General features: G+C 34.4%; 2 protein-coding genes across 6 annotated transcripts; both read right to left on the bottom strand.

Moving 5' to 3' along the window:
• Positions 1–1,659: 1,659 nt before the first annotated feature.
• On the bottom strand, positions 1,660–5,275 carry LOC140057630 (uncharacterized). The gene is made up of 6 exons (XM_072103347.1): positions 4,973–5,275; positions 4,734–4,884; positions 4,592–4,630; positions 4,211–4,270; positions 3,475–3,528; positions 1,660–2,829 (listed from the first exon to the last, which is right to left on the bottom strand). The coding sequence occupies exons 1-6, from the start codon at positions 5,273–5,275 to the stop codon at positions 2,174–2,176; spliced, it is 1,263 nt and encodes a 420-aa protein (XP_071959448.1). The 3' UTR covers positions 1,660–2,173.
• A 1,725-nt stretch (positions 5,276–7,000) lies between these two features.
• LOC140057804 (uncharacterized) lies at positions 7,001–19,571 on the bottom strand. 5 transcript variants are annotated; one of them, XM_072103546.1, is made up of 5 exons: positions 19,487–19,571; positions 9,649–10,195; positions 9,450–9,500; positions 9,067–9,120; positions 7,001–8,716 (listed from the first exon to the last, which is right to left on the bottom strand). In XM_072103546.1, exons 2-5 carry the CDS (start codon positions 10,172–10,174, stop codon positions 8,166–8,168), a joined length of 1,182 nt encoding a protein of 393 aa, XP_071959647.1. In that variant the 5' UTR covers positions 10,175–10,195; positions 19,487–19,571; the 3' UTR covers positions 7,001–8,165. The 5 variants fall into 5 exon arrangements, with proteins under 5 accessions (XP_071959647.1, XP_071959650.1, XP_071959651.1 ...); XM_072103549.1 differs by having other exon boundaries at positions 9,649–10,181; positions 19,487–19,567; XM_072103550.1 differs by having other exon boundaries at positions 9,649–10,181; positions 19,494–19,566.
• Positions 19,572–20,045: the final 474 nt, after the last annotated feature.

Genomic DNA, 20,045 nt, shown 5'->3' with positions numbered 1-20,045 from the left:
AGTTCCGGTTCGAATTCCATTAAAGGGACCGTGACAATAAGCCTTGACATAGCTCCTTGATATATTTTAATAAATCGTTTTATAATAAAATTATTAAAATGCAAATTACTAACAAAAAATGATAATGCTGTGGGTAGCCTTTCAGTAGCTGGATCTCAATGGAGATACAAATAAATACAAATAAGCAACAAGTTAAATCAAAACGAAAATGTTAAACAGCGAGTTAGATTATTAATCTTGGTTGAAACTATGTGCTCAGTTTCTTAGCTAAAATTGCACTTTTTAAATGTTTTCACATTTATAATATTATCCTCTAAATACCCATTTATTACAACAGTTTGATACTGAAAGTGCAATACATAACATCAATTACTTAAGTGGTGGCTCCAGGATTTACCCGACCCCGCGGCCATAGGGATTCCCGACGTGAGGTTCACCATGTAGATAAAAAAAAGAAGAGGAAAACAACAGTATCTCTGCTTTTATAGAGTTGTGTCGCCGTTCACTATAGGCTACAGTAGTAAATTTTCCTATAAATTGAGTTAGTGATAAAATGCAAATAGGCATGTATTTACTTTTCCCTCGATAAGTGGCTGGCATACCAAACCTCTCCATTTTCATATTATAATACTTTTTATTTATACAACCTATTTTAGGTACCGATTATTGTTTACATGTATTGTAGAAGCGATCAAAGGAAATTCCAAATCAACTATTATTATATCAAGGTCAACGGTTTGTTTACCCAACGATTTCCGACATGAACAATTCAACATGGAAACTAACATCAGTCGATTCAGTGTGCAGAGAAATTGAATGCTGTGATATTTTAAGGCTACATATTTTTATTTTATTTATTTTTTTATATATATATTCGGATTAGGCCCTCCACGGACCCACGGCAGCCAGCAGTTCTTTAACGTGCACTGTTAAGTACAACGGCTTTACATCCCATCCGAAGGATGAGGCAATGAGAGTAAAGCATCTTGCCTAAGGATGCAATTAGTATGGTACAGATAACCTCGAACCCATGCCTATCACATGCTAGTCCGATATTACCATTACATCATCACTCTCCAGTATATATACAGCACCCGCCGCGATTTCTGGACGGTCTCCCATCCAGAACGCAACCGGGCCCAACGTTGCTTAACTTCGGTGATCTGACGAGAACCGGTGGTGTTTCAACGCAGTATGGCCGTATTCAATGGATTTCAATAGAACTTTTGAATTTAATTATTTTCACAATATTTATTAACATCAAAAAAACAAAACACAACAAAATTTGTATATAACGAACATCCTAGGTGGGACAAATTGGCTTAACGACGTGGCCACAAGCTCACACTCTCTCCCTCTCTCCCTCCTCATCTTGTATATATCTCTTATAATATAGTAAGAGAGATCGTTCAGTCACATGACATCATAATATTAAGACATCATCATAATATCTTTAATTACCACCATCAGTATAATCAGAAATGATGGAACACCATACCTCTGCATCCACCCGGAGCCCCCCCCCCCCCAACCCCCTCCCCCAATAACCCTATAACATGCGAATAATCAATACAATTAGGCGTACTATCTTTTTTTAGATCAAACAATTATTTATTTTTTAAATCTCAAAACTTAACTATATTAAAGAACTACCTATAGACCTATTTCTTAATAGAATATCCATATGTCCATAATTAAAAGAATGAATCTAACTTTCTACTAGTATTTTATTTTTTCAATAAAAACACATTTTTATACAGCTCTACTACACTAAAATTAACCGAGAAATTGTAGAACTTGAGCTCTCAATTGAATATCCGTGTTTATGCCTCATTACTAAACTGTTCCTCATAATTGTAACTATAAAGCATAAATTATTCATTATTCATATAAAATATACGCATGACTATAAATGTATAAAAGCTACTTAATATTCTTAATATTATTACCAGTTTTTAAAAACATACTATTCTACAAAATTGTAATAATCTATAAAGTTAATACAACATTATAGTTACACTGTTACAAACTACAAGCTATTATAAAGCAGGCTAAATGGCTATAGAAAATGTTCTTACTGTATTATAACAATTGAGGAAATGTATCGATGTTAAGGTCAAACCTCTTTAACCTTAGAAAACCACTTCCTTATGTTCTAGAACTGAAAATGCAATTATTTTTTTTCCACCACAGATATGCCTACCTGAACATCTTTGACTAAGCTACAGGTATATAGCCTGCTAATATTACTTGTAGAATCTTTTATGTATATGAAACTTTGTGGAATTACATTATCTGTTTCTTTTTTCAGCACATTTGCTTCTTTCTCCATCCCATTTCTTTTAAGCTTCCCAATAAAAATTTCACTTTCAAGTATATCTCTACCATCAAGTTCCACTAACAGGTCCCACTGATCTACTATTTGGTTAACAGAGATTCGGTACAATTGACATATTTTCTTAATTTTATTTAAACCTAGCATGCGACCAAATACGATCACATTTTGTCGAAATTGGGGGAATTTAGTTATTTTCATGCCTTTAACGATTTCTTTGAAGTCTTTTATCTTCTTTCTTATCACATCCGCAGCATCATACCATCCACACAAACTGAAGACTTCAATGATTAAATCGATATTTTTTCCGCTGATATGTCCAGAAGCAATGAGTAAATTAAACAGATCGAATGGGTCTTTTGCTTTTCCTATTTCTCCAACAGAAATTACCTTAAAATGGCCAAGTAGTAATTTTAGCATGTAGATATTTCCCTTAACTTTTACCCACCCTGACAAATCGACAAGAAGCTCCAACAAATCGTCTGTCGAAAGATCTTTAAAAAAAAACATTGTATTCTCTTTAGTAGGGATAACTTACGGCATTGAATAATATTGTGAATACTGTGATTGTGAGGTTTTAAAGTTGTTGATTCGGCCGAATGGAATTTTGCTCACCAAAAAAACAATTAAAAAAATTAACACGATAGATAGTTTCTTTCACCGTGCTAGTCGGTGGCACGCAACATTTCTTTTTTTACATATGTTGGGGACCCCTCATGAAACGTCACAAAATATACATGAATATTTATTATTCATATCCATAAGATGTGACGTAAGAATTTATCTAATAAAAAATCACTAATGCAAATGCTTTCTGTCTAGCCGTCTGTTTATTCTAATGGATTAGACTATGGACTTTACATGTCGATGTATGGGGTTCGAATCTGAGCAACTTCTACTTTATAGTGAAAGAGATTATTTAGAATGTTATGTTTAGTTATATTTAGGAAGTAGTTCGGCTTTTACATAAGGGGACCCCAACTTATGTACCAAAAAAATGGCACACTGGCCGATGATACAGAGCTGTATTCAATTATCTGCTTTCTAAAATAGTGTATGGCCCGACCGGTTTAACTTTAAACATACTTTAGTTCTTTAAATACAAATCATCGATCACATAAATGCATTATTGAATTTACCTATATTTAAATGCGTCAGTGGTGGTCTTTCATGTAGTGCTGCAGCTTGACCAACTGTAAAATTACAATAATTGTTTATTATAATTATAGAGAGTAAAGTGAAAGGTTATTTAATGAACAATGAATAAACACATAGATGAAATTCAATACCTTTCTAAGTTAATTTTAAATGCTACACCGTATAGTATCGTACGTTACAATTTAATACAGTAGTAATAAGAAAGTATAATGCCTAACAACCCTTTTGAGTATACGCCAGTGATTCCTTGTCGGTAGTCAGGATCAGTTCAACGGCACTTATCCTTTAGTCAAACGTATTCTTAATGCTATATAAGCCAATTATTCCCATTAACTCTAGTGTCAATTTAAAATGTATGTGTATGTAAGTTAGTATGTTTCAATTTTCAATTGATGATGATGATGATGGGAGACCGTCTAGAAATAGCGGCGGGTGCTGTTATACCAGAGAGTGATGGTGTAATGATAATATCGGACTAGCATGTAATAGGCATGGCTTCGAACTTATCTGCACCACACTAATTGCATCTTTAGACAAGATACCGTTGTTCCCATGTACTTAACAGTGCACGTTAAAGAAATTGGCACACTATTCGAAAAGAGTAGGGGATCGTCTCCCGGTGTGCTGATCTGGTAGTTGGTCAGCCATCACCAGGATGCTCTCACGTGAGTTGGCTTACTTTATGGTTCTAAGTATTATAAAGTATAGTTTTTGTACCTATATTTAATGGAGTCAATGGTTGTCTTTCAGTGCTTTCCAGTGCTTCAGGTTGATCACCTGTAAGTTATAAATAACAAATAACATTTAGTGAATGCAAAATTGTAATGAGGTTTTTGATTATTTAACCAACAAAAATACCCTTTTCAATACTTGATTTTATGTTCTTCTTTTAATGGTAAGGAAGCCTACAATCATAGATTCTATACTTGCTCTTACTGAGAATCAGTTCTCAGTTTACCATTTATTATATAGGCCTAGTTCAAATTCAAACATAAAAGGTGGTATTGGTAAACATTTCCAATAATAAATAGGCCCTAATGAATATTTATAGCTTCATTAGCAAATACACCATCGGTCCTGACATACAACAGACATTACCTGCAGGTAACTGATCATCATCATCATCACCATCATCACCTGTAAAATTAAATTAGAATTGAAAAAGTAAGAACGGGAACAAACAGTTATAATCAGTAAAAATATGTTATGAGGTCAGACTTTGTTAAAACTGAATACGTACCCAGTAATACGATTTGTGCATGTTTGTTCAAAACACTGGCAAATTTGGTCAATTTCTTTTGTGTGTTTAGTTCGAGTTCTTTCTCCAAATAAAATACTAAATCCCATTTATTTGTAAAGCCTTCTGGGCGCAATTGGTACAAGTCAATCAACTTGTATTAGTTGTATAAATCACCGCCCTTGTTTTCTGTGATTTCAAATGATTCTATAAAGTGTTTTACGCCATAGAGACAATCTTGCCTCGCAGCTATCATCATCGTATTCTTTACCAACTTCTTCTTTGTACTTTATTACACTTTGTTTTGCACATTGATTTTTTGTCACGTCTGCTGCAATATCTGACATTATGTTAACATTATTGTATTCGATATGGCCTCTACGGTTGAGTTCAGTAAATAAATTCATTCCTGAATAGTTTTCATCTCCTAATACACCAACCGGTAGGTGATCATACAGAAGAAATCTCAATTCCTGTTTGTTTACTCCATTGTAAGCGTCACAGAATTTCTGACGAAAGCTACTGAATCGTGTATGTCTATCCATTATGTTATGCTGTAAAGAAAACGTTTTGCAGAGTCACAAACTGTAGTTTTAATTAAAACATTAAACAAATTGATTGGTGATTATTGCTTTGTGTAATAGGACTACTTAATGTTATACAGTACAATAATTCTACTTACCTTTTGCCTTTCCTTTACTTAGAGAAACTATATTAAAAAAGCGTCTTTCCACGCAATAAATAGCTACACTGAGCTGTGAATCGGGTGAAGTGACCTGTTCAATCGCGTCTTACCTTTGTTATGCATAAACATGATTCTATAGATCTATTTTTAGGAATTTTAGAAGAGAATGGAAATTTAAAAATTGTATTTTAGGAAAGGTCAAATTAAACCTAGCTGCGTATACTGCGTATACTATAAAACGAGAAAAGGCCTACAGCCGAAAGAGTGATCATGTCTGGTAGCATTCGGCAAGATTCCTTTTCGCTAGTCTAAAGTTATTTTTAACTTATTATGGTTTACTCTTGTTACGGTTTCTTGGGCCCTATGAATCTAACATGGATTTTAGTAGGCCTAAAATTCGGTGGAACAAACAATGGATTTACGTTTTAAGCTCTGGTTTCTAGACCCACCACCACCGAAAGGAAAAGTTATTCCATGGAGTAAAGAATTCTTTACTCCATTTCCATGGAGTAAAGAATTCTTTACTCCATGGTTATTCCAACAATTCCGCGCCGCTTAACGTTTGGAAGGTTGAACAAATAGTAAAAGAATTGAAAAGGGACACCCATTGAAATCACAAACTGACAAATTATTAACGTGTGTATACCACGCATTCTGAGTATTTTTAGTCGCTTGGAAGCGACTCTATAGTTCACTATGTCGGTCGGTCGGTCTGTCTGTCTGTCTGTCTGTCTGTCGGTCTGTCTGTCGGTCTGTCTGTCGGTCTGTCTGTCTGTCTGTCTGTCGGTCCGGTATCACTATGCGTTTTATCGCTTTATGACCTTATCTTGATATCAGTTTAATCTAGCTAAGTCAATTTTTCACAGAATATTCCTTATGGCCAGGAATCGATGTGGTTATGTTTTCACGGTGCGCAATAAAAAATTACGCGGTCTACGCACGATTTAACGAAATCACGTTTGTAATCATATCTTAACAACCATGAATCACAATTAAATAAAATTTGGTACTCATAAATTTCAGGGCATAAATCATCATATGGCAATACAATTACGTGCGTAGCGCATGTAACGCATGCGTAAGCGCGCTTAAAATTTTCAAAATTTATTTTCGATGAAATAAGAGTACGTTTCAGGCAATTTTAAGCGTTTACAAAATTGCCATGAGTGCGCAGATTTTTGCGCGCGCACTGCGCGTTAAATGTTATTGCGCACTCTTCTTGCCCGATTTCTGTTTTCTTAACTTACTTTTCAACTCGAAATTACGTTATACGAGCACGTCAAAGGTGACAGGCCACGCACGTGTAAATTAAAAAAATATAAATGTTTTTAAACATTTCAACATTTTTAAACATGTTCAGTAATTTCGGTCAGTATAGTTCACTATGTCGGTCGGTCCGTCTGTCTGTCGGTCTGTCTGTCTGTCCGGTCTGTTTGTCTGTCGGTCCGGTATCACTATGCATTGTAGCACGCGACTTAATGGCTGTTGGCCTTGTTTTCCTTTCTGATTAATAGTAGGCCTATAATGTACAAAATAAAGACGGTCCAAAAGGACGATAGTCGGTTTCATTGCAATGAGTATCGACGTATTCACGTTTAAATTTATTTTCTCGAATTAAAAACTTGGAGATAATTTATCATCATCTACATCTTCTACTCCGTCCGCAAAAAATTGCGTTATACAGTAGTCTGTAACTGCTGAAGTTGTCCTTACTTCTGGAAATGATAGTGTTTTTAATTTTTTTATAATCTTCCTTTGTAAAGCATAATATTTTGTAAAGTTAAGCGCATACCGTACGGTACTGGAATTGCTTTCATAATATATAATAGAAAGGAAATTCTATTAATTCTTCGCCCCCTGGTCCCCCACCAGGGGCTCTTGGCGTCCCCTGCCCCCTTGGCGGCCCTGGCCCCCAGCCTAGTGATGCTCGCATAGCCCCCTCGTCGGGTAATGTAGCCCCCGCGTCGGGAAGATACTGGCGCAACCGCTGACTAGTTACGGACTTGAAAGGTGGCTCAATGGTGTCCAGATGGAAGAGGAGGAGAAGATGAGAGAGTCCTAGACTCGGGTACCCAGAATAAAAACATTAAAAAGGTATTTTTAAACAAAAAAATGCGTGAACGTACTTAATTTGGTTTGGAACAGTGATGCAATTTTGTTTATAACAAGAAATCATTATTTTACGTTTGACTGTTCTACAGAACAGCTGTAATGATGAATAGCTTCGCTAAATTATCGGCATATCTTAATAGTGTACATGTACCTATACAATCATGCTATCTCGTCTGTGTTGAACTAAGGAATTAGGTTATATAGTCTCTTTACTATACAAATGGTATATGTTTATGCCTTCAAACTGTAACTATAATTAATATATACTAGTGAAATATTATACTACAATAAAACAAACGTTATATAAACCTTATAATACACACATTTAATTATTTATCTAACTTATCAATATATATATTGTGTTAATGTATCCCTATACATAAATCAAAATTAATCATCATTTATGAAATCTGTAACAAAGCAATTACTTATTTTCTAATATACTTAAGCCACCCAATCTTTCTTCCTAATGACATAATACTACTGTTCTATAAAATGGACTTTATACGGTAACATTTACCAAACATCGCTGCAAGCAAGCAATATTACCACTTTAACCTACTATGAACTATGGGCATAACTATGTACAGCAATCGAATGTTTATTGATGGGTAAACATTGTATGTACATACATTTATTTACTTAACCTTTAGGTTGAGGCCTTTCTTCAGCACACTCGCTTCTTTCGTCATCTTATTATTTTCAAGTTTATTAATGAATTTTACATTTGTAAGTAGATCCCTGTTTTCAAGTTCGGACAAGAGGTCCCATCGATCTTCAACTTGATTAACAGCAATTTTATACCAATGGCATATTTTTTTCATCTTACTAAGGCCTAGCATGCGACCAAATGGGATTAAATTTTGTCTAAGTTGAGAGAATTTAGTTATTTTCATGTCCCTAACGAATCCATCGAATTTTGGTATCTTTTGCTTTATCACATCCGCAGCACCATACCATCCACACAAACTGAAGGCTTCAATGATTACATCAACGTTTTTTCCGCTGATACGTCCAGCAGTATTGAGCAATCTAAATAGATCGTATGGTTCCTTTGTTTCCTCTATGTCTCCTACAGCAATTTCGCTAAAATCGGCAAGTAGTAATTTTAACAGGTAGACATTTCCATCAACTTTTAACCATTCGGACAAGTCTTCAAGAAGCTCCAGGAAAGTTTCTTCATTAAGATCTTTAAAAAAAGCATTTTATTCTCTTTAATAAGGATAACTTATGGCATTGAATAATATGGTGAATGTGAACGTTTGCGGTTAAGTCGGCTGAATGGAATTTTGCTCACCAAAAATGATGATATTTTCTCTCACCGTGCTAGAATCGGCGGTTTCCCGATGCTTGTACATTCCACCATTACCTGCCTTATCAAATCTTGCGTGGGCCCGACCGGTTAACTTTACTTTAAACCTACTTTGGGTCTTTAAATACGGTACACATCATCACTCAAATCTGGTTTCTCCATGCTTAAATACATGTTTTAATTGTTCATACTTTCATGGCATCCAAAGTATATACAGTAGTACTTACCAATATTTAAATGCGTCAGTGGTGGTCTTTCAGGTAGTGCTGCAGCTTGACTAACTGTAAAATTACAATGTATTATTTAATGTAATTATAGAGAGTAAAGTAAAAATATTATGCTTAGGTTATTTAATCAAACACATAGATGACATTCAATACCTTTCTAAGTTTTTTTTTTTTAAATGCTACCGTAGTGCAGTACTTGTAGCCTACCAGTAAGAAAATATAATGCCTAAAGGCCCTGTTATTCTTAAGTCAAACTTAATGATGTATAAGCCAATTATTTCCATAAACTAAAGTGTCAATTTAAAATGCTTGTGTATGTATGCATGTTTCAATTAATAAAAATGAGACAATGTTGGACTAATCTAATAGAAGACCTAACATACCACCAACATTAGCTGCAGGTAATCCTCCACTTGTTCCCTGGTCTTCTTCACCTGTACAATAAAAATAAAAACTTCTAATCTGGGAAGGCCAAAGCGAAGCACAGAATTGGTTATTTAAGATTAGTCTGCTGAAGATGATGGAAATGGTGTAATATTAAACGTGTAACATTTAAAAGAGGGATCATTTTTTAATACATACCCAGTAATATGGTTTTTGGTCCTTTGTGCAACTTTCCGGCAAATACCGCCAATTTCGCCTGGGTGTTCAATTCGAGTTCTTTTTCCAAATGAAATACCAAATCCCATTTATTTGTAAACCCGAGTGCTTTTAATCCGTAGAACTCAATCAAATTGTGCAAATCACCCCTGTCATTTTCTGTGATTGCAGTCATAGCTTCATAAAGTGTTTTACGCTGTAAAGACAAACCTGCTTCGCATGGGCAGCTATCATCATATTGTTCACCAACGCTTTCTTTGTACTTCTTCACACTGGCTTTTGCATCACCATTTTTTGTTACGTCTGCAATTTCTGTCATAAGGTTAATATCATTGTATGCGATAAGGCCTTTACTTTTAAGGTCATTAAATAAACTCATTCCTGTATAGCCTTTCTGTGATAATTCACCAACTGGTAGGTGCTCATGCAGAAGAAATCTCAACTTCTTTACAGTATCACCAGGATAAGCATTACTGAATTCTTGACAAAAGTTTCTCAATCCATCCATTATGTTACTGAAAAAGAAATTCTATTTTCTTAATTAAGACTGTCGTTTCAATTTACAAAATGAATATAATAACCACTGGTCCAATACATTTTTTTATTAGTTGGTAAAATCATACGTTATGTTACCCTTTTCAACGTAATATCATCAAGCTTTATTAAAGGATATAGTATTAATAATAATAATACTATTATATGGTATTATTTATCACGATAAAATTAAATCAAATTTAATGTGTAGGCCTAATTATATATGTATTTACAATGGCGTCTGCCTTTGCAAGTTTGTATAAAACTTATTAACAAGCATTTTTGTACAATGCGTTCTTGTTTTCATTTCTGTTCTAAAGTTTGGTAGCCTAAATTAAGACGCCCATCAATGTCCTCAACAATTGTGAAACGTTTGGTGTTACAGTAGGCCTACATTAATTCAAAAAGTCATTACATGTGTTTTATAAATTTAACTTTATGTTCGAGAGAGTCAGGTCTGGTGTTTTCATTTGAATTGTGGGAGTCTGTGCACACCAAGCTCAAACGCTAGAGCGTCCCATTAAAGATGTATTGTCCCTTGAAACACAAAAAATGAAAAAAAATTATTCTAAATTTAAATTGGCCATATCAAAGTAATATTAAAGTTATTCACTTTAAGTCGAAAATTCGAGCCAAAAACAACAGTTTACGTAATTAACAGGTAAATTAATTAGATTACATTTCGTCTGAGAAATCGTTGCAAGCGAAAGTAAACAAAGATTTCAAACCATGAGTATGCATTATGCATGATGCTAATTAGGATTGTTTACAACTCATCACGGTTGAGAAGGTGTTTTCACACAGATCGCAAGGAAGTTTTATGATTATGCATACAGAGTAGCCAAACAAGCGCATTGCATTATGGGATATGTTTTGATTGAAAACTTTGACTGGAAGTCAAAGTTATTTTTTGAACAAAAAAACATCTGTATTTCGGTTAAATTATTTTTTTTTTTAATAATTTTTGGTGAAAGTTAATAACTATTATGATACTTCAAAATGACCCACTTTTTTTCGAAATTAAAAAAAAAAAAATGTTTGGGAATTAGTCAAAGGGACAATACATCTTTAAGTAAGCGTTATTTTAGAATTAAGTTTACTTCTTCATTTCACTCTAGCAATACATTGTTCATGAATGATTATAGGCAGGTATATTCAGTCAAACTTAATTACTTATCATTGATTATGGATACATGGAATATTATTATTATATTATATTATGAATACTGGCCTACCTGGGATAGCAACTAGAAATACAGTGACGTCATTTCGGCTTTTGAATTCAAAAATGAACAAATAAATATTTGGTAATTATTGATTTGTTTAATAACAGACCTACCTAATATATGACATGTTATACAAATATTCTTACCTTTAACTTTTCCTCCTTAATTACAAAAAAAAATAGTTTTAAAAATGCGTCTTTCACACTCGTAAGAGTAGATTGAATAGCGTCTGATGGAAAGATCTGGTGATCGCGTTCGGCCTAATCATTATTATTATTATTGAATCTCTATTTAGAAATGAATGAAATGGAAATTCCAAAATTTTATTAATATTCTTCGGGAAATTCAAAGTCAATTAAACTTGAATATGTTTCCAATTAAAACCATCTCATAATGCTATGTTATTGAGGAAGTAAATTAATGTAATTGATTTACTATAATTTTTCCAACGTTATTATGGAAAAATCACTTTTGTCTACGGATTTGTAGATGATTTTTTGCCCTGTTTGGAAATTATTTGGGAGAATACTAGCCTAAATCCAATGATTTAAATTGATTAGTCAATTGTTCGATGATTTCCTGTATATTGAAAGATACGGGTAAATTGCCGAGAACGCCCAATGATTCGCCCCACACTGTTCTCATCAACAGCAAACTATAGTAATCGTTTTCATCAATCAATTCATACAATTATTATACCAACATCAGGTTTTTATTAAGCCCAACAACATAATCTATATCGTCTATTTTATCTTCGTTATTATTGTTATCGTTTCGTTATTAGAAAAACAATACAAGTAGATACAATATATATATAGCAGGTTAATAGTTTGTTTGACTAGGGAATATCAGTGACTCACCTTTCCAGGTTTTGAATACATTTCGTAAAGTTGATGAGCATTAAATTTATTTTTCATTTCATATTCAAATAAAACATGGTTATAAATATTGGTTCTTTGTTATCATGTCTAAGATTTTCTCTGAAATCATAACTATTATCTATACTAAAAGTGTCAATTTATTTCGCTTAGAATAACAATCTACATTTTGTATTTACATATTGTATTTGTACAAACTATTTTTAGGTGCAGTATTGTAAAAGCGATAAGGAATTCCAAATAAACTATTATCATAAAGATCACAAACACATTATTATTTTGTTCGGATGTTACTTACAAAAGATTTGTATTTCATGAAGTTCAAAATAAATCTTAATCTCAGGTTTTATGATTATTACGATTAAAAGTTGAATTGAATTGAATTACTACATAGATTGGTACTTTTTTATGGAGCATCCAATAAGCAGTCGTCTTTAGTCCTGGGTCATAATAAAGGCCTTTCGTTGTATTATTCAATCCCAGGATTAGTAGACTATCAGACAATTTGCATAATTAATTAATTATTCAAACGATCCTGCAGCGGATGGAAGTTTCAATTTCTTCAACATTGCAATGAATTCTTTGATATTTTTTTTTATGATGTTTTTAAATTCTAAATCATGTATCAATCTTCGTTACATCTGTTTCGTCTACAGGGGCGGATCCAGGATATTGAAATAGGGGTGGCGTAGCTTTGCGATCGAAGTGAGCAAACATTGGCTGGGGGCCAGGGGGCCGCTAAGGGACCCCGGTGGGGGTCCAGGGGCCGAGGGCCCCTGGAAATTTTGGCGTTCTAGCGCATTGTAAGTCGTTTAAAACGATTTACAAACATCTCATAATGTCATTTACCAAACACTCTAAAGCTCGCAAATTACGACATGTGGAACATGCAGCTGATACTTACCTAGAGTACCAAAAGCAAGCTAACAACTTGCCTGTACTTTACATCTACATTTTTACAACGCGACGATGTTTTTCAGCTTTTATAAACTTGTCCTAGCCTAGGCCGCCGGTATTATTTTCTTACACGCGCGCCGGGTCGATCGCGGTGACGACTACTTCTTCGATCGCATGCAGCTAAAGTAAAATGACGTCACGTTAAAGTGGGTCGTCACAGAGTCTCATATTAATGAAGCAAACTTGCTGAGAGTGTTTTCCACCACCACGCAACACATGCGACGCGAGATTTATCGAAACTCCGAGCCATCGACTGACATCATGTTTTTGACAATTAAAATCACGGCATATTCAACGATTCAACGATTTTTAAACGATCGTTTAAAAATTAGCGGTCCGGCTCGATCATCATTACATTATATTTAGTGATTTGAAAAAAACAAAACACCTCTTTTGTCATCGCGATTTGTTTATGAGAATCATCGACGGGAAAACAAATAAAACAACAAGGGTCATGAAATGCTGCAGCATCTATATATAAATTTACGTAAGGGCACAATTCGGTAAATCGCGCCTTACTTCTAAAATTTTTACTCGATGGTATATAAAGTTGGTATATGTTCGGCACTGATTTTAACCACCAAATATAATCCTGTTTACTAATTAATTTGAGTTAGATAATTAGTTATTGACGATTAAAACGAATTTAGGTTCAACGATTTGCCCCAAATAGGGGTGTTTTCCGATCGTGGTATACACTGTCTAATGGATGTCCAACTTGAAAAATACCCGCACAAAATAATACGAGGACGCTTCGCATTTTCCTATCTCTTCCTACGATAATTGTTTTTAATAGCTGAAAACCGGTTGAACAGCTCGAGTACAGCATCATAATGTTGAAGACAGGCCGATTTTCTTAAAAAATACTATTTTGATAGATTTAATATATACGTTTTTACAAATGTATTGATTTGCGATGAATGGAACATTCCAATCTCTCAGTCTGCCAGTTTGGTTTAACACAAGTTGGTAAATTTATGAGCCCTTGGAGAATAAACTTGCAATACTTTGACAATACAGTATTGCAAATACCTATTAACCATTTTTGGTCGTCATTTCAATCGAACATTTCTTACTGTGAATACTGTTAGATGTAAAAAAATATACACAAACATTTCTTACTGTGAATACTGTTAGATGTAAAAAAATATATACAAACATTTCTTACTGTGAATACTGTTAGATGTAAAAAAAATATATACAAATAAACTTTATTATTGTGATTGTGGATAGGCTCTACTGTTAGATATATAAACACGTAATATACAAATAAACTTTATTACTGACAGTTGCTTCTCAACGTTTGCATTAATTAATAATTACAAAAAATATAAACGTCGTAGTGTTGTATCGTTTCATGTACTTTACTATTTCAATCGACTATGACAGTGACAGTTTTAACAAAGTATTAAATCGCAAATGTTTTACTATTTTTATTTAGTCACCGTTAGTGGTATATTATTTATAGGCCTATAAAAAATGAAAACAATATTTCGTTACTGATGTGGATAAAGAATACATTTAAAAATTGTTCCTCTTTGTACCTAACCTCTTTCCCCCTATCCTCTTTCCCATCCCTCAACCCTAATTGGGTTTCTTTAAATGAATAAACAATTTGGACTCATTTTGTGGTAAGTTTCTCTTTCAGAAGTAATTCTCAGGGTGCTAATTTTGGTTGACTACATAAATAATTGTGTCTACTTATTCGTTTCTGTAAACGACAATGTATTATAGTCCTGCGGTACGTGCATTTGAAATCGCCAGTTTTTTTACCCTGAAATTACCGTGTGTATTCGAGAACCATCTGTGGGCACGACCATCTAGTTGTTAATATTTTAATAGTAATACGTTTTAATAAAATGTAGGCCTAACGGGATAATTTTCATAGGCACTTGACTATACAGTAGGGGCGACACCTTTAATTTCATATTAAATATTTTTTCTGCCACTAAATTAAAATTTATATCCCATTTCATCATATATTTATGTTAATCATTAACGTTATAGAAGTTCAGGGTTGGAAAACTAGCGTTTTTGTTGTGTTTGTTGACCGTCTGTTTGGATTGCTTGTGTGCGTGAGAAGTGCCACTACACACTGTGATCGTGGTAAACCCCCGTCACACGGGTCGTTGATTTAGCCATAATCATTACATTTTGCCGGGGATTCCCATCATTCGTAGTACCCTAGCCCCTATGTGTCTTCATTTCTCTACGTCCGTAATAGTTGGGCGAATTTCCGTAAAAATTACGAACGTTCCGAACTTTGAAATAGTGTTTTATAATAATAATTGCTTCTTTCTGCAAATTTCGATCATATTTTCTTTTCTGGAGTGTCCGTGGTTGTACAGTTTATATAGTGGATAAATGAAAATGAATTCTGGAAATTGTATGTCACGTGATAACAAAAAAAAGACTACTGTATAGCAATACAGTATGATATAATGATGAATGAAACTCCACGCACCAATGCATTATGGGAAGGTCCAAATGAATCTGCAATTAGTATTACAAGTAACATTTTAAACACAACACGCGAGCGTCAACAAACTACAAACACGATTCAAACGGAATTGCCTTCAAATTACTGCGTGTCAATTGCATACAAGTAATTCCGGTATCTTAAAGCCTGTTTTCCTGTCGACGCTTTTCGACGCTATCGTTAACAATAATCGGCGATCTTCTACGTAAACATTGAAATGTTAACGATTTACAGAAAAAGGTACTCGGTATCGTTATCATTTCAACTTGATCGTTTTCAAACGATCGTCGTTGAACTGTTAACGATCAACGACGACGACGGACGATAGCGTCGAATAATAACGTCGACAGGAAACAGGCTTAATTAAGGCAACTTCCGTCTTATCGCTATTGTGTTGCTGTATATATGAAAAATGTTTACTTGTTTACTTGTTTCCCGTACACTTTCGTCTACGGGATCGAGGCGAAGCACTCAGTGCTTAAAAGCCCCTCTTAGCAATAAAATCATATTCTATATAGGGTGAAAACTTCAGCGGGTGGTTAGACCATGCGACGTTAAGTTTTGCTTTGAACAAGTTCACCGTAGCACATGAAACTACATCCGTAGGCAGAGCATTCCATAAGAGAATAACTCTCCTGGAGAACGTGTCCCTCCTAATATTAAGACGAGAGCTTTTAAACTTGAGTTTATATGGGTGTCCACGGGCCCGAGATTCTAGATCAAATTCAAAAAATGTGTTGATCGAAATACGATCGAAACCTTTAACAATCCTAAAAACTTGGATAATATCTGCTCTCTGCCTTCGATATCTCATGGTAGGAAGACCAAGAATTCTCAAACGTTGTTCATAAGGAATATTACGGTACCTAGGAATCAATCTTGTTGCTCTTTGCTGGACCTTCTCTATTTCATCCTGATCTCGTTTTCTAATAGGATTATAAAGAGTGTTACAATATTCAAGCGTTGGCCTGACAATAGACTTATACAGCTTCAAAAATCCATCTTTATTCAAGAATTTAAAAGACCTATAAATCATTCCTAGTTTCTTATTAGCTCTTTTACAAATATCCGCTACATGCAAATTAAAGATTAAACTAGGATCAAAGGTAACACCTAGATCTTTCTCCTGCTTTACCTCATGTAGTAAATTACCAGCCATTGAATACAAGAAATTGGGATTATCACGACCATAATGAAATACCTTACACTTAATGTCATTAAAAGGCAATTGCCAAACATTAGACCAATGGGAAGCACTGTCAATGTCTCTTTGAAATAAATCCGCATCATCAATGTTATTGACCACTCTATACAACTTGGTGTCGTCTGCAAAAAGTTTTATAGGTAGTACCGTGTTTTGTAATTTCTTACCTTTACGTAAATCAGGAGGCAAGTGAGTTAGTACTCGTATTGACTGCCCTCTCTCTTGGATGTGTTAATGTGTTTGTCATATGATTGTTTGATAGTATTTTATAGTAGCCTGTCTATAACATGCTGTTGTTATAGTGCGTTCATCTTTATGATTCTTGTGTCAAAAAAAAGTGTCTCTTGTTTTGGTATTGTGCCTGGATTTTGATAGTGTTTGTAAGTGTGTGTGTTTTAATGAACTCAATGATTGGCAGCAAATAATACAATTTCTTCAAAAGGTCTATAACAAGTAAGGTATTGGTAATATATACATTTATATCGAGAATCCTGTGTGTTTTTCTAAAATAGTATCTGTGTAATTTTGAGTGAATAAATATAGACTTCAGTAATATCCTATTGTCTACAGTACAGAAAGACCTGCACTAACTGTGGAACAGCTTTTGTAACGTCACGGCCAAAGTCAATAGCGGCATGTGATCGTGATATTAAAGTTGACGTCAAAGAGAGGTGCGCAGTTGTTGCTACGAAATGAATATTGGAATATTGAAATGAATGTATAGTTCTTTGCAAGAACCGGATCTTGATAGGCTTAAAGTAGTTACAGAGTTTTGTTGTTAGCTTAATTGTTAAAATTGGTAAAAGAAGTAATGCTGGCGCCAGCGAATTTAACGACCTCCACAACCAAAATATTTCTTTGTAACAAAATTTATTTTAAATGGAACTCTACAAAATTAATCCTCCGCTTCATCAGAGCATGAATACCTAATAACCAGACATGAACGTATCTTTGTTACGTTTTACTATCAATTCATTTTCATATCACGCAATCCATTTTCAACAATATAGTAGTAATAATACAATTTTAATTGAATAGCGAGGGATTAGTTACAGTGTTGAATTTGAATAAACCATTGGTAATTTACTAATTTACGGGGACTTCCCCGTGACGTTATCCTATATTGTTAGTCGCGTATGTTATTGGCTACAATCCTCTGTTTGCTAGCGCTATGAGTGACATTTCCGGCGAACTAGAGGTGCAATTTATCATGAATTTTACGTGCGAGAGTACAATTTGCGGCCATCTAGGGGGTGTCTTTTAACAATTTGCTTCGCCTGTGGCTCAAATATTCAGTGTCTACACCGCCTTATAGACTCTTTGGGCAACTATCTTAAAATAGTCCTGCGACCGCCCCTGAGTCCTAGCCTTTGTTTTTATTGTACTTAATAAATGGGCGCGTAGTATAGTAGCACTGACCATGTGGCTTCATCAACTCTACTGATCGATGGAGGTACCGCTACTCTACAATACGGGAGTGACGATCACAAAGGATGCCGACCTGCTTAGTGGAACGCGACCAAGCTCACCACGTGGCTTTTATCATCTTGCTCCTTTTACACTTAACTGTGAATGATCGTTGGTAACGCTAGAGATTGATAGTAGGCTACACAAAGGATGTCGACGTACATGCTTGGTGGAATGCGATCAAGCTGACGATGTGCTCCGAAGTACTATTTTCTCTATGAAAATGTGCAAACCATCGGTGATTGATGACCGTCGAAACGATACGTGTTTTTAACATCTATTTAATTTTTTTCACAAAAAAAAAATCTTTAAAAAATAGGGGGGGCGTACGCCCCATACGCCCCCCGCTAGATCCGCCACTGCGTCTATATGCCAATTCCAAATTTCATTATGTTCTGATCTTTTTGACTTTTAAAAATTATGGTAAAAGAGCCGCAAACATACAATAAATAATTTATTATTTGTGGTATTTTTTAACTGTTACTGATTCTTTAATTCTAATCGCTCCATTTTAGGCGTCAGCCATGTTTCGCTAAATGATAATAATACTCTCGGTATTCGCAAACCTACTTACATACCAACAAATACGCGTGTGAAATCAATTGTGATCATGAATAAATTGAAAAAATGTAATTGGGCCTACACCGAGGGTGGCTTTTTGTCCCCTTACGTTTTATCCACAAACAATATTGTCAGTGGTTTAATCCGTCTAACCGTAGGCCTGTCACGCCTATAATTCAATTGTTCAATGTCGTACCAATTACCAGAAACGATGCATTTACTCAGAAACCACAGATTATTATGATTATGTTGAAAATATTGATATGCATAAGTAACTGTACTGAAGGCTGTCGTGTTTTTCACTCTTTATATTTTTATAATATAATAATTAAGGCGAATGGTAATTGCTATCCTTTGTACCGTACTATGTCAGTTTAGGGGAAAATGGCAAAAGGCGTCCTACTTTCTATGAGTTTTATCAGATAATCTATTGACAACTCTTGTAACATAACCACAGTGCTGATTTTGCCATTTCCCCCCTAACTGATATTTACGTAATTATAATAATTCTTACCTTTTACCTTTTATACTGAAGAAACTAAAAAATAGATGCGTCTTGCCCCTCTATAACAACCACTGTATGGATCGATCAGGTCACAACAGTCGTTTGACTATTATGGCGTCTTGTCTTTGTTATGCATATTTTTGCTATATGGATCTATTTTTAGGAATTGTAGAAGAGAATGGAAATTACAAAATTGTATTTTCAGGAAAAGGTAAAAATTACATTGATACTATAACGATAAAGTCGAGTTAATTGAAAAGTGGTACAATTCTGTAGTATCATATATTTTTACGCGCCAAAATAAAGTTATGGTTATAATTAACTAAACAGTCTAAACACTAGTCAAATCTGCAGTTGTCCTTTTGTTGACAGAATGACAACTTAAATGAAAATGAATTATAGATTTTAAATTTAGCCAGTTATCTTATTTTATTCGTTTGGCCAAAAAACAGTAGGGTAGACCTAACAATGTAAAAAAAATATCGGTCAAAAACGGCTTGTTAACTCTTGATCGCTTTACATATAGATTAAAATTAAAATTGTCCACTGACTGTTCTCAACAAAAGAG

This window comes from Antedon mediterranea, chromosome 8 (genome assembly GCF_964355755.1).
Source record: "Antedon mediterranea chromosome 8, ecAntMedi1.1, whole genome shotgun sequence".
Classification (NCBI taxonomy): domain Eukaryota; kingdom Metazoa; phylum Echinodermata; class Crinoidea; order Comatulida; family Antedonidae; genus Antedon; species Antedon mediterranea.
This window is presented reverse-complemented; position numbering and strand designations above follow the sequence as displayed.